Genomic DNA, 15,647 nt, shown 5'->3' with positions numbered 1-15,647 from the left:
GGTCCAAGCCTTCAAGAGTCGAGTGCACCAACACCTCTGCTCCCAACAATCTCCGGGAGAAAAGTCACATGCTTCTTCATAAGCTGTCATGAAAGGGACCAGGATGGCAATGCTTGGTTGTTGGTAGGTAGGGATAATACTTGACTTTCAAGAGCACTTGCGAGTTATGGTCCGGCTGGACTTAGTCCTTAAACTGCTGGAGAACAATGCGGAAAGAACAGGTATACCAAGACCCTGCTGCCCCCCCCCCCCCACTAGACCCCCTGCAGTTTGCGTAACGTCCCAACCGCTCAACAGACGACGCCATTGCCATTACCCTCCACCTGGCCCTAACACACTTGGACAAAAAAAAACACGTATGTTCGAATGCTGTTCATAGACTTCAATTCGGCATTCAACAAATCATTCCTCAGAAACTGATTGGAAAGCTGAGCCTACTGGGCCTGAACACCTCCCTCTGCAACTGGATCCTAGACTTCCTGACGAGGAGATCTCAGTCATTCCGGATCGGGAGCAGCATCTCCAACACCATCACACTGAGCACGGGGGCCCCCCAGGGCTGTGTGCTCAGTCCACTGCTGTTCACTCTGCTGACCCACGACTGTGCTGCAACACACAGCTCGAACCACATCATCAAGTTCGCCGATGACATGACCGTGGTGGGTCTCATCAGCAAGAACGACAAGTCAGCTTACAGAGAGGAGGTGCAGCGGCTAACGGACTGGTGCAGAGCCAACAACCTGTCTCTGAATGTGAACAAAACAAAAGAGATGGTTGTTGACTTCAGGAGGGCACGGAGCGACCACTCCCCACTGAACATCGACGGCTCCTCGGTAGAGATCGTTAAGAGCAGCAAATTTCTTGGTGTTCACCTGGCGGAGAATCTCACCTGGTCCCTCAACACCAGCTCCATAGCAAAGAAAGCCCAGCAGCGTCTCTACTTTCTGATAAGGCTAAGGAAAGTCCATCTCCCACCCCCCATCCTCATCACATTCTACAGGGGTTGTATTGAGAGCGTCCTGAGCAGTTGCATCACTGCCTGGTTTGGAAATTGCACCATCTTGGATTGCAAGACCCTGCAGCGGATAGTGAGGTCAGCTGAGCTGAAAAGATCATCGGGGTCTCTCTTCCCACCATTAAGGACATTTACACTACATGCTGCATCCACAAAGCAAACAGCATTATGAAGGACCCCACACACCCCTCGTACAAACTCTTCTCCCTCCTGCTGTCTGGGAAAAGGTACCGAAGCATTCGGGCTCTCGCGACCAGACATTGTAACAGTTTCTTCCCCAAGCCATCAGACTCCTCAATACCCAGCGCCTGGACTGACACCTTACTGCCCTACTGTCCTGTTTATTATTTATTGTAATGCCTGCACTGTTTTGTGCACTTTATGCAGTCCTGGGTAGGTCTGTAGTCTACTGTAGTTTTTTTCTGTTGTTTTTTTACGTAGCTCAGTCTAGTTTTTGTACTGTGTCATGTAACACCATGGTCCCGAAAAACATCTCGTTTTTACTATGTACTGTACCAGCAGTTATGGTCAAATGACAATAAAAAGTGACTTGACTTGACTTGCTGTTTTCTCCCAGTAGCAATTAGTTTTTAGTTCCAAGTGCTCCTGCCACATTTTGTCACCCTACAACCTTATCCTTCAATCTCTTTGAATTATGGAGGACAGCATGTGTATAAATGTCTCTCTCCAGCAGACTTCATCATGATTCCAGTATTTCTACTATTTAAAATTTTTTTTTAATTGTACATATGATTTTTTTGTGTTCTATCGCTGAGCAGCAGTGAACCATCTGATTGGCCTGTCAGAGTTCTCTTTGGGAACTAGCTGACTTGATCAGCATTTCTGATCTGACTATTGTTCACAATTGCACTTAATAATAAAAAAAAAACTAATTATCAATGTTATTTTATGACAGCAAAGAATTAGTATTTAAAATAAATGCATCTGAATTCACTGTCACCATTAAATTAACGGGCCAAGAGTAGGCCATTCAAGCTGAAGCCTGTCCTGCCATTTATTACAATCATGGCTGACCTGTTCACATCCACTTCTGTGTCAGCTCCCCAAAGCTGGCAATTTCCAGATATTTAAAAATTTTACCTTAAATTTCCCCAATGATCCAGCCTCCACAACCCTCCAGGGTAAAAATTTGCAGAGATTCACCACCCTCTGCAAAAAGAAGGCTTATTGGGCAAGTAGCTGGGTGACTATCAGGAGGAATGGAAATGTAAATAGGCAGTTAGAGCAGAGCACTCCAGTGGCCATTCCCCTCAAAAACAAGTATACCGCATTGGACAATTTTGTAGGAGAATAACCTCCTGGGTGAATGCCACGGAGACCGGGTTACAGGCACTGAGCGTGGGTCCATGGTGCAGAAGGGAAAGAGAGAAGGGAGCGGTAGTGATAGGGGGCTCAATAGTGAGGGGAACAGACAGGAGATTCTGTGGATGTGAACAGGACACGTAGAGAGTATCTTGCTCCCTGGTGCCAGGGTCAGGGATGTCTCAGATCACGTCCACTACATTTTGGAGTGGGAAGGAGAGCAGCCAGATGTCTTGGTACATGTACATACCCATGACATAGGAAGGAAAAGCAATGAGTTCCTGAAGAGAGAATTTAGAGAGCCAGGTAGAAAGCTGAGAAGCAGGACCTCCCGGGTAGTAATTTCTGGATTGTTGCCTGTGCCACGCACCAGTGAGAGTAGGAACAGGATGATTTGGCAGATAAATGTGTGGCTGAGAAGCTGGTGCAGAGGGCAGGGCTTCATGTTCTTGGATAATTGGGATCTCTTCTGGGGGAGGCATGACCTGTTCAAAAGTGACGGGTTGCACCTGAATCCGAGGGGAACCAATAATCTCATGGGCAGGTCAAGTCCCCTGTCACTACCGCTCCCTTCTTCTCTCTCTTTCCCTTCTGCACCACAGACCCACGCTCAGTGCCTGTAACCCGGTCTCCGTGGCATTCACCCAGGAGGTCATCCCCCACAAAATTGTCCAATGCTGTATACTTGTTTTTGAGGGGAATGGCCACAGGTGTGCTCTGCTCTAACTGCCTATTTTCATTTCTCCTGACAGTCACCCAGCTACTCACAATTGTTATCAAGGGTTATCATACAAGGAACGTTTGATGGCTCTGTGTCTGTACTTGCTGGAATTTAGAAGGATGAGGAGGGATCTCATTGACAACTTTTGAATGTTGAAAGGCCCAGACAGAGTAGATGTGGAAAGGATGTTCCCCATGGTGGGAAAGTCTAGGACAAGAGGGCATAGACTCAGGATAGAGGGGCACAGATGCGGAGATGCGGAGAAATTTCTTTAGCCAAGTGGTGGTGAATTTGTGGAATTTGTTGCCACATGCAGCTGTGGAGGCCAGGTCGTTGGGTGTACTTAAGGCAGAGATTGACAGGTTTTTGATTGGACATAGCATCAAAGGTTACGAGGAGAAGGCCAGGAAATAGGGTTGAGGAGGAGAAAAAAAGGATCAGCCATGATTGAATGGTGCTGCAGACTCAATGGGCCAAATGGCCTAATTCTGCTCCCACGTCTTATGGTCTTAAAAGAAGTGCCAACACATCACACCCTCTAGTCATGAATATGAAACGCTTTTCAGCTGGGGCCCCATCAAGAATTTCCTGCATGCACTTCCCAGCAAGTAAGACATTAGTGCCATGCAACTGAACAGGTTCATGTGCAACACAATGATCCCGATCAGCAAAAGAACTGGCTATGTTTGAAAATCTCAAAATATCATCAATTCCATGAAGAACAAGTTATGCTGCATCTTTTATCAATGTTTTGTTTAAAACTCCAATTACTATAGCTTGCTAACAGGAAATAAGATTAACTTCCTGCAGCGTGATGAAAACTGAGGATGTTTGTGAGTTTTCTGTTTCCCTGCCATTAGCACAAGTAACTCAGTCTCTTATGGCGGCAAGTATACCTCATAGTGTTTATCAAAAAGGTCAATCATCACAAGAGTTAATAACTTAAAACATAGCACATGAATAACACAGGGTCTACAATATTGTTGCCATCACTGAGTTATGTCTAAAGGATGCACAGTACTGGCAACTCAATATAGGAGAGGAAGTATTACACTATTAGTCAAAGATTGCATTACATCAGTATTGAGGGAGGATATCATAGACAGCTCCTCAAATGAGGCTAGATAGGTAGAGATTAAAAACAAAAAGGGTATCTTCTCATTACTGGCTTCAACAGTCATTCTGTAATCCGCCACTGTCTGTAAGGAGTTTATACAGTCTCCCCGTAACCATGTGGGTTTCCTGCTGGTACTTCAGTTTCCCCCAACACTCCAAAGACATGTAGGTTAGTAGATCAATTGCTCAGGTGAGTGGGCTTGTTGGGTTGTAAATTCTTGTTACCATGCTGTATCTTTAAACAAATAAATAAATGTGAGGTGATGTAATTTGAAGTTAGGACTTACACCACGAAAGATAGGTCCAAAGGAGTATTGAGGAACAATGAGACTTTGGTATACAAGTACATAAATCCTTGAAGGTAGCAATACAGGTGGATAATGTGGTTAGAAGTGCATATGTAATACTGGCCTTCATTAGCTGGGGAACTGAATACAGTAGTAGGGAGCTGATATTCCAAATTCATGAAACTTTGGTCAGCCCCAGCTGGGGTATGTGTGCATTTCTGGTCACATAGGAAGGATATGATGACACTGAAGAGCATGCAGAGGAAATTGGTCAAACCACACATGGAGTATTGTTAGCAGCTTTAGGCTCCTTATCTGGGAAAAGATATACTGACATTGTAGAGGCTCCAGAGGAGGTTCATGAGAATGATCCCAGGAATGAAGGATTAATGTATGAGAAGTGTTTGATGGCTCTGGACCCATACTCACTGGAGTTCAGAAGAATGAGGGGGGATCTCATGGAAACTTATTAAATATTGAAAGGTCTAGATAGAGCGGATATGAAAAGGATCTTTCCTATAGTGGGGGAGTCTTGGACCAGAAGGCAGACTCTAAATATGGCATTCCATTTTGAACAGAGATGAGGAGGAATTTCTTAAGCCAGAGGGTGATGAATCTGTGGAATTCATTGCCACAGATGACTGTGGAGGCCAAGTCTTTGGGTGTATTTAACGTGGGGATTGATAGGTTCTTGTTTAGTTGGGTTGTCAAAGTTTACAGGAAGAAGGCAGGAGAATGAGGTTGAGAGTGATAATAAATCAGCCATGATAGAACGGCAGAGCAGACTCGATGGGCTGAATAGCCTGTCTGCTCCCATGTCGTATGGTCTAGATTCACCAGAATGTTCCCTGGGATGGAGCAGTTTCAATGTGAAGAGAAACTAGAGAAGCTAGTCTGTTCCTTCTGGAGTAGAAGAAGTTAAAAGGAGACATAATACATTTTCAAATACCTCGGTGTCAACATCTCTGAGGACCTAACCTGGATACAACATATTGATGCAGCTATAAAGGTGGTAAAACAACAGCTATACTTAATTAGTAGTTTGAGGGTATTTGGTTTGTCAATTAAAACACTCGAAAACTTCTACAAATGTACTGTGAAGAGCATTCTGACTGGCTGCATCACCGTCTGGTATGGGAAAGCTACTGGACAAGATCGACACAAGTTGCAGAAAATTGTCAAATTAGTCAGCTCCATCACAGGTACTACTCTCCATTCAATCGAAGACCTTCAAAGAACAGTGCCTTAGGAAGGCAGTGTCCATCATTTAGGTCCCCCACCACCCAGGACATGCCCTCTTCTCATTGTTACCATCAGGAAAGAGGTACAGAAGCCTGAAGGCACACACTCAGCAATTCAGGAGCAGCCTCTTCCACTCTGCCATCCGATTCCTAAATGGATATTAAACCCACAAACATTACCTCATTATTTTTTTAAAACTTGTTTTCTCTTTTTGCACTACTTAACTATTTAATAGACATATGGTTTGAAGCTAAGTCACTGACAGCAATTAAGTGTCACTTGGATCACATGGACAAAGAGGGCTATGGACTAAATGCTGGGAAATGGGATTAATAGTTGTCTACTGGTCAGCATGAACAATTTGGGCTTGATGGCCTTTTTCTCTGTGATACAATTCTATGAAGCTGACCAACCATGTAACATAAGCTTAATTAACTTTGCAACATCTATAGAGACAAGCTGCAGTCTACGACCAGCTAGTATTAAATGTTACTAATTACCAATAAGAATAATAACATAATCAGATCTGATTAAAGGTCAGAGTTAACATTCAGGCCAACTTTTCCCTCCACACACACAGCCTGACCTGCTTAAGTATCCTCACTATTTTCTGTTCTTACTCAAGATTTCTCACTTCTCAAACATGAATCAACGCCTTTATAAGCACATCAACAGAAATAAAAGAGAACTAATAAAAGCTGTGCTTACACTGAAATTTTGTTACTGGTGTCAAGTAATTTTTGTTTCATACAGAATTGAAAAGAGTGCATCTTGAACAGAGGCCTCATCTGACTGGGACCAAATGACAACTGAGATCAAACTGAAATAGAGCAGACAAAGCAGGAAACACCTGAAAGGGAGCTTGCAAGATTAGTGTACTGTAAATATTGAAGTAGTAAAGCACAATCAAAGGAAGGGCGGTACTGCAAGATTTCAAATCCTTTGGGTTGGACGTCACATCCTTGAATTTTGTAATTTTGAATCTGAATTCAGTGCAGTATATATCTGATTACAATTCACTTGGTTTTCACAAATATGGACAATTCATAAAAATACCAGAAGTCCAATTAAATGTAAATACCAGACATCCTCTTCATTTAAATTCATATATTTTCAGTTGTCTCCTAGACAGCGGAAAGGATCAACATATCAGTGTTCTTCAGCAGACACAAATATTTAAATTTCTATGCTAAATTCCATGCATCTCAAGGAACATTCAAACTCACGGTACAAAGACTTTCTGTCTACAAAGCACAACAGTCTGTACCCAGTCTACTCTCCCACTTCCAAAACATGTTAATTCACTTCAAGTTAAATACATGTAATTTTATGAAACAGGAGAAGTCAAATTCTTCAAGGAAGACCAAAAGATAAATTAATTTTAATGACAACTAGTCCTTGACCAGTACCAAGCAACACATATGTATATAATACCGGAGGAACTCAGCAGGCCAGGCAGCATCTATGGCACAGTCGACGTTTCCAGCCGAGACCCTTCGCCAGCATTTTGTGTATGCTGCTTGGATTTCCAGCATCTGCATATTTTCTCTTGCTTGACCAGTACCAACCAGGTTTGCATCAAAGGATTAGGATATGCCACGCACGTGAAATGCCAACATAACTACTCCAACATTTTTTTTAGTTAACCCTATTCCAGAGCAACCATTTCACTTAATGGAACCGAACAACAACCACTTCATGTTCTCCCTTCAATATTTGCAATACTGTGAACAAATTACACATTCATATCACAGGACACGGGCTTTGAAGTGTTATTAGAAATAGCTTCTCCGTTCACACATTGTAAAAATAAAGGTGAAGACACGCGTGTAACAGCGGGGCAAAACTAACGGTGCGACTGAACCGCGCAGCGAAGCAGCCACCTCGCACGAGAACTTATCGCACAGCGATCAGGTAAATAAAGAATAATCCCTGTCAAGCCTTGTCCCCAAATAAAGTTACGTCTCTGGTGAAAAGTTTTCGGTTACATTTTCCCCAGCCACTCTCACTTACTCTCCGCCAGCACGAAGTAAAGCACCAGAAGCCGCAGCAACGAAACTCCACCCGCCATCTTCACACAACCGGCTCAGACGCTTAGTGAGCACGCGCGTTGCCGGCGGAATGTTGTTACCCGCCAGCGCGGCACCATGGCAACGGATGAAGGCGGTCCAGCGCTATGGCAACGCGAGAAGCTGTATCGCAGCAACGGGAAGAGGTTGTGGGCAGCTGCCGGCTGAACTGGAATGAGGAGCAGGTGGCTGTTCTTAGGGTCATGTTCGGAGCGTATGGTCAAGATCTTTGCACTACAGGCAGCCCAGCCGTACAAAGATTCAGGCAAACAGGAGTATCAAAGTAGTAGTATACCTACCTCACTGTCAGGAACCTCTTGTAAACTTCTCAGTAGTAAACTTTTTGCTCTAATTTTGTCTTTCTTCTAAAAGCTGTATAAAATTTTTATTCCGAAATCTTTTTTTGCTAATGTTGATTCAAAAATTTCCTCATATATATGGCAGAATAAAAATCCTAGATTAGGTAAAAAAAAATATTTACAGAAGGCAAGGAAGGAAGGTGGATTGGCATTGCCTAATTTTAGATTTTATTATTGGGCAGTCAATATCCGATATTTGATATGTTGGTTAAAGGATTGGGATTTATCTTTTAGCCCTCATTGGGTGAACCTGGAAATTAAATCTGTACAAGGATTTTCATTGGGTTCTATTTTAGGGTCTTCTCTTCCCTTTGCTCTTTCTAAATTGCAGAAACGAATTGACAATCTGATAGTTAAACATACTTTACGTATATGGTTTCAATTTCGGAAATTTTTTGGGTTGACTCAGTTTGTTTTAAATATTCCTATTGTATCCAATTGCTTTTTTTATCCTTCTATTATAGACCAAGCTTATTCAGCTTGGAAAACTAAAGGATTACTACGATTTTCCGATTTATTTTTGGATAATTGTTTTATGTCTTTTGAACAATTATCTAATAAATATAATTTGCCTAGATTTCATTTTTTTAGATATTTACAGATTAGGAATTTCTTAAATACTGTACTTCCTACCTTTCCAAATCTTGTGTCTGTGGTGAACTACATATACCTGTCTGGACTGCTCCTGTGGCTCCTCCCACAGACCCCTACTGACTGCTTCTGTGGCTCCTCCCACAGACCCCTGTATAAAGGCGATTGAGGCCTGATGCCCAGCCTCATTCTCCAGGATGTAGTGTTGTTCATTCTTCCAGTCAATAAAAGCCGATATCTCGCTTCTTACGTCTCAGAGTGAGTTATTGATGGTGCATCAGTGTCTTCGGGTATTTTGGAGAATTTGTTTGAACTAAATCCTTCTCAGAAAGGGGTAATATCAAAACTCTACAATATAATTATGAAGATACGCTCAGAGCCCTTCTATAAGATTAAAAATGATTGAGAAAGAGAACTTAACCTTACTATCCCTATTGAGAATTGGGATAAAATTCTTCAATTAGTTAATTCATCATCTATATGTGCTAAACATTCATTAATACAGTTTAAAGTTGTGCATAGGGCTCATTTTTATTCCTATATCAATCCTATTTGTGACAAATGTCATTCTGAGATAGCGTCTTTAACTCATATGTTTTGGTCTTGTCCGCTTTTGAAAAAATATTGGAAAGACATTTTTGATATTATTTCCACGGTATTGAACATTGATTTACAACCTCATCCTATTACTGCAATTTTTGGTTTACCAATGATGGACTCAGTCCATTTATCCTCTTCTGCTTGTCGAATGATTGCATTTCTTACATTAATGGCTAGAAGATCTATTTTGTTGATTTGGAAAGAAATTAATCCTCCTACCGTATTTCATTGGTTTTCTCAAACTATGTTATGTCTAAATTTAGAAAAAATTAGAAGTGTTGCATTTGATACTTCTATTAAATTTGAAAAGATATGGAGACCATTTATTCAATATTTTCATATGATGTAATGTGACCCTGTTCCAAGCCTATTTGTTTTTCCAGTTTTGATTTTATATATGTTGAGAGGACCGGAGTTGACGACACTGATGATTTTGTATTTTTGTTAGATATTATAAACAGCCCTTTTTTTCATTTTTTTTATTTTTTCATTTTTTTCCTTATTATTTATTAGATTGTTAGATTAGTTTTTCTTGCATAATTTTTTTTTCTTTTTCTCTTTTCTATTTTTAAAAATATATATTATGATATACCTAGGTTTGCTTTGTTTATATGTTACTTGTATCGTCCATGATTTGGGAAGACTCATTTATATTGTAACTATTGCTTATGTATCCTTTCATGTTCAGTTGAAATTTGTATGTTTGTAATCCCATTATCTATGTATTAATCTTATTATGTTGATATTAATAATAATAAGATTGAAAAAGAAAGAAAGCTGTATTTAATTTATGTTTAATGTATGTACTGTTTATATGATGTTACATGCATGTATAAGACCATAAGATATCAGAGCAGAATTAGGCCATTTGGCCTACCGCATCTGATCAGCCATTTCATCATGCCTGATCCATAAGAGCATAAGAAATAGGAGCAGGAGGAGGCTATCTGGCCCATTGAGCTTGCTTCGCCTTTCAATAAGATCATGGCTGATCTGGCCATGGACTCATCTCCACTTGCCTGCCTATGCAAAAATCTATCCAACCTTGTTTTAAATATATTTAATGAGGTAGCCTCCACTGCTTCATTGGGCAGAGAATTCCACAGATTCACCACTCCCTGGGAAAAGCAGTTCCTCCTCATCTCCATCCTAAATCTACTCCCCGAATCCTGAGGCTATGTCCCCTAGTTCTAGTCTCATCTACCAGTGAAAACAACTTTCCTGCCTCTATCTTATCTATTGCTTTCATAATTTTATATGTTTCTATAAGATCTCCTCTCATTCTTCTGAATTCCATCGAGTATAGTCCCAGGTTACTCAATCTCTCCTCTTAGTCTAACCCACTCATCTCTGGAGTCAACCTAGTGAACCTCCTCTGCACCACCCCCAAAGCCAGTATATCCTTCCTCAAGTAAGGAGACTAGAACTGCACGCAGTTCTCCAGGTGTGGCTCCACCAGTACCCTGTACAGTTTCAGCATAACCTCCCTGCTTTTAAATTCAATCCCACGAGCAATGAAGGCCTGGAATTGCTCTGCCCCGAGGACAGAGATGACTACTCATTCCATTGCATCTAAACCACAGCAACACAAGAAAATAGGAGCAAGAGTAGACCAGCATCATCTCAAGCCTACCTCCCCATGCCATATGATTGTGCCTGAGCTATGGAGGCCTCAAATTCTCTTCTGTGTCAGTTCCCTGCAATCTTTCATTTATTAATGTATCTTCATCTTAAATATACCTACTGATCTGGCCTCCACTGTCCTCGGAGCAGAGAGTTCCAGAGATTCAATGCCTGCTGAGAGAAGGAATTCCGATGCACCTCAGTTTCAGTGACCTGACCCTCATTGAGAGGTTAGGAAACCTCCAATGATTGGCAATTCAATGGTTAGCAAGTGGGACAAGTGCTTCTGCAACTGCAGCCATCATTTTAGTATAATTGTGACCTTGGTATGGCAATATGACAGCGAAGTGTGGATAGCTATAGATTATTCTATACACACGCGCACACACACAGAAAGAGGGAAGTACTGCTGTTGGCAGATTACATAAAGCTTGTCAAGAGATTAAATGAAAGAACTCAAAGTCGGTAATCTCCAGATTAATTCCAGTGCCAAGTACTAGTAAACACTGAAATAGAATATTATAAATGAATGCTTGACTGAAGAAATACTGCATTAGAGGGTTTCAGATTCTGCAGATGAGAATCCATACAAAACTGAGACATAACTGGAAAAGTTAAGTGTTCTTGCTTATTGCTGGGGAAACAGTTACGAAAATAGAAAAGTTACGTCTCAGTATTTTAAGATCAATCATCTTCAGTTCTTTCCTTTATAAGATCAGCTTTGAAGATACTTGGAAGGCGATTGCACAGTGCTATATTCCATTCACAACCACTCAGATCATGATGCAATCAACATTTGTAGGCAATGGAGGCATCTCTCACAGATGTAGTTATCCAGACCACAAGGTGCAAGGAATTTCCACATGATGCCAGACACACAATACACAGCACTGAGCTCACCAGTCATAACTGAATAAGTAATGCTGCGTGCTAGTGAGTATAGAAATAGGATGATAGCTCAGATAAATATGTGGCTAAAGGGATAGGGAGGGCTTTGGAGTTCTGGATCTTTTTGGGGAAGGTGAGACCTATGCGAGATGGATGGGTTACACCTGAACCAGAACAGCTCCAATACAATTGTGGGGATGCATAGGTCCAATGATCCTGAAGAAGGGTCTCTGCCCAAAACATTGACTGTATATTCATTTCCATAGATGCTGCCCGATGTGCTGTTCCTCCAGTATTTCTCATGTTTAAGATCTAATACTTGCTCTCTTCTGTTATAAACACATTCCACTCCCACATTTCTCTGTGCCTGCACTTCAACAACCTTATTTACCACACTCCACACAGTGAGATGCAGTGAACTAAATTTATTTCGCATTACTAACTGCTGACTTTACCTCAACCAAAATCTTTACATTGAAGTCATCTAATGTGAACTGTTTTGTACATTTCATTGTTATTTTGATCTGACCATTTTACTATTTGCATAATTTATGTTTTTCTTGTGAACGATGCTTACTTGACACTCTGCCTGTGATGCTGCTGCAAGCAAGATTTTCATTGGACCTGTGCATACATGGACGTGTAGATGGCAATAAACTTGACTTTGACCCTTGGTTCTACATGAAATATTGCTCCTGTACCCAGCCTATCAAATATTGTAGAGGATTTGAGAGGTGGGAGGAGGGAGAGAGAGGATAGGATGGGAAAGAGGGTGGGAGGAGAGAGGAGCAGAATTGAGTTGAGGTAGAGTTTAGGCAGCGGGGCCAGGCACAAGACAGAGGAACAAGCCAATATTTGATTGATTTAATGTCGGGTCAGAATGCAAACTAGGTGTTTGACAGACTTATTTTCTTAATGGGTTCTATTAGGGTTCTTTGTTTTGTGGCTGCCTTCAAGAAGACAAATTTCAAGGTTGTATATAGTATATATAATTTGATAATAAATGTACTTTGAACTTTGAGGGGTGAAGGGGGAAGAGGGCAGGAAGAGAGAAAGGGAGGGAGAAGAGCAGAGCTACAGGGCATGAGGAGGGAGGGGAGGGTGAGATCAATGTCTCCTCCACTCCTACCAGCGGCAACCACAGACAACATAGCATTTGATCCGTGAGGCCAAGCAGAAAAAAGGTGACCTAACAGTTGTCCGGTTAAACCTCACGAACGCCTATGGGTCTATTCCACATGACCTCATCCACGAAGGACTTGACCACCACTACATCCCAGTGGCTATTCGAGACATGATCACCAGCTACCTAGGAGGATTCAAACTCATATTTTACATCAGCCCATTTCACAACTAGTTGGCAGGACCTCCAGAAGGGGATTCCAACAAGGTGCACCATCTCCCCCACCCTATTTATTATGGGAATGAACCTCCTAATATCAGCAACAGAAGACGTAACCTGCGGCCCGACACTGGAGTTGGGCATTGCCCAGTCAGCTCTACGAGGGTTCATGGATGACAAACAACTGTCCCACATGTCCAAGCAAGATGGGTATTGGAAACCCTGGACAATGTAGCCACTTGGGCAAGGATGTCCTTCAAGGCCAAGAAGTCCAAGTGTATGGTGATCAGAAAGGGCAAAGTAACTAGCAAGTTTAGCCTCCAAATTCAGGGTGAGGTCATCCCTTCCATCGAAGATAACCCAATAAAATGCTTGGGAAAGTGGTTTAATGCATCACTGATAGATGGGGCCAATGTCACCAATGCTGTGAAGCAGACAGATAAATGGCTGAAGAAGATCGACAAATCCGGACTTCCCGGTAAATTCAAGACCTCCTGTACCAATACGGCCTTCTGCCCAGGCTTCTCTGGCTCTTCACACTTTATGAGTTCTCCATGATCACCATAGAGGGCATTGAGAGGAAAATCAACAAGCACCTGGAGAGATGGTTAGGTGTTCCCCCAAGCTTCTCTTCAGTGGGCCTCCATATTTGATCCGGGCAACTGCAGCTTCCCGTCATCTGTTGTGGAGGAATTCAAGGTGGCTAAATGCAGAGCCTCATTAAGCTTGAGAGATTCCAATGACGATCTGGTAAAGCAAGCAGGCGTTACAACCAGATCTGGGTGCAAGTGGGCAGCCAACGCAGCAGTAGAGCAGACAGTGTGTTCTCTGAAGCTGAGAGATATCATTGGCAACCCCTGCGTCAGGCGGCAAGGCCTCAGGTCAGTTCACTTCCAGCAATGGGGAAATGCAAGCATAAGGAACAGGCGAGACATGGTACAGGCAGAAGATGTCAAAGGCAGTGGAACAAGTGTCCCAGGGTGCCTGGACAAAATGGGATCTGCCCAAGCGCAAGATCTCATGGGCAGAGTTATGGAGACTGGAGCCTTTCCGTATTTCCTTCCTCTTGCAATCCATGTATGACACCCTTCCTTCGCCATTACATCTGTACACATGGGGGATGAGAGAGGACCCAAACTGTAAGCTCTGTGGTCAAAAGGGGACACTGGCTCATATGCTGTCCGGGTGTAAAACAGCTCTAATTCAAGGACGGTGTAGGTGGTGCCATGATAAGGTGCTGCTGGCTCTTGCTGACACATGAGAGCGAGAGAGATGCAAGAAGAGGACGGCTGGCACAGATTTGAGGAAGGCCATCACCTTCATCAAAGAGGGAGCCAGGCCTTTTGTAACCAAACAACCAAAGCCAAATCTGCTGCTAATGGCCAGGTCCTGGGAGATGAGGGTCGATGTGGGAAGGAGGCTGCAGTTCCCGGAGGTGATGCACACAACCCTCCGCCCGGACATTGTATTGTGGTCAATTGAAGACCGGAAAATAATTCTTGTTGAGCTGGCAGTGCCGTGGGAGGAGGGATGGGAAGAGGCCCACAAGAGAAAGGCCTTGAAGTACCAGCCCTTAGTGCAGGAGTGCAAAGACAAGGGATGGTAGGCATGGTTGTTCCCTGTGGAGATCTGCTGCAGAGGTTTCCCAGCCAAATCAGCATGGCTGTTGTTGTCAGCTCTGGGCCTGGATGAAAGGAGCAAAAAACAAGCAGCTCGTAGGATGGGGGGGGGGGGGGGGGGGGGGGGAAGAGGCAGAATGAGCCTCTTGCTGAATTTGGAGTAGGTGAGAGGAGGGAAGCTGGAAGCCAGGAACAGATGGGCAGTGATTTGGCCACCACTGCCGGCCCACCAACTGGAGAGTGTCGTGGTTAAGGGTCGAAACACTCTGTGAAGGTTGGGAACCACCTGATGACATCTGCTCCTAGCTGAAGGCTACGGTTACCTCACAAGGTATCTGAAGAATGCACCCTAACAGGTGTATGTAACAAGTTTCACGTAATTTCAATCAGTGATAATAAATCTGATTCAGTCTGGGCTCCTTCAACATTTCCTTTAGCGCTGCCACTGGAACATGACATACTCTCCTGTCTACAAACTGTAGCAACATCTCTACATGCTGAACTAACTTATCTCTGCTGGAAAACCCTTCTAATCACAGAAGTCCTTTGTTGATGGGCTATTACATAAACCTAATCACAAGTATATTTAAAGCAACACACACAAAATGCTGAGGAACTCAGGAGGTCAGACAGCATCTGTGGATGGGAATAAACAGTCCACGTTTCTGTCTGGCATATTTATGTGCACTGTTGCCGTCTCATGGCAGGAATATTCTTAAGCACCAACAGATGAAAAGGCAGCATCTTTGTTGCTCCAGGTTCCAGCATCTGTAGTCTCGTCTCCACATTCATGTGCATTACTGCTCCTTGAAATGATATATTTCTGTGCAGAGAAATACAGATAGGGTAGGT

At 42.9% G+C, this 15,647-nt stretch overlaps 1 protein-coding gene across 2 annotated transcripts in view; it reads right to left on the bottom strand.

Annotated features, from left to right (window-relative positions):
- Nucleotides 1-9,151, bottom strand: part of jam3b (junctional adhesion molecule 3b) — a 121,381-nt gene extending 112,230 nt beyond the window's left edge. Inside the window, exon 1 of one of the 2 annotated variants that reach the window (XM_073030155.1) lies at nucleotides 7,718-9,151. In XM_073030155.1, coding sequence (XP_072886256.1) covers nucleotides 7,718-7,775 — 58 coding nt within the window. In that variant the 5' untranslated portion in view covers nucleotides 7,776-9,151. The remainder of the gene's footprint in view (nucleotides 1-7,717) is intronic. The other variant, XM_073030153.1, reaches the window with a different exon arrangement.
- Between the last annotated feature and the right edge of the window lie 6,496 nt (nucleotides 9,152-15,647).

The sequence above is a fragment of the Hemitrygon akajei genome, chromosome 26 (assembly GCF_048418815.1).
Source record: "Hemitrygon akajei chromosome 26, sHemAka1.3, whole genome shotgun sequence".
Classification (NCBI taxonomy): Eukaryota; Metazoa; Chordata; class Chondrichthyes; order Myliobatiformes; family Dasyatidae; genus Hemitrygon; species Hemitrygon akajei.
This window is presented reverse-complemented; position numbering and strand designations above follow the sequence as displayed.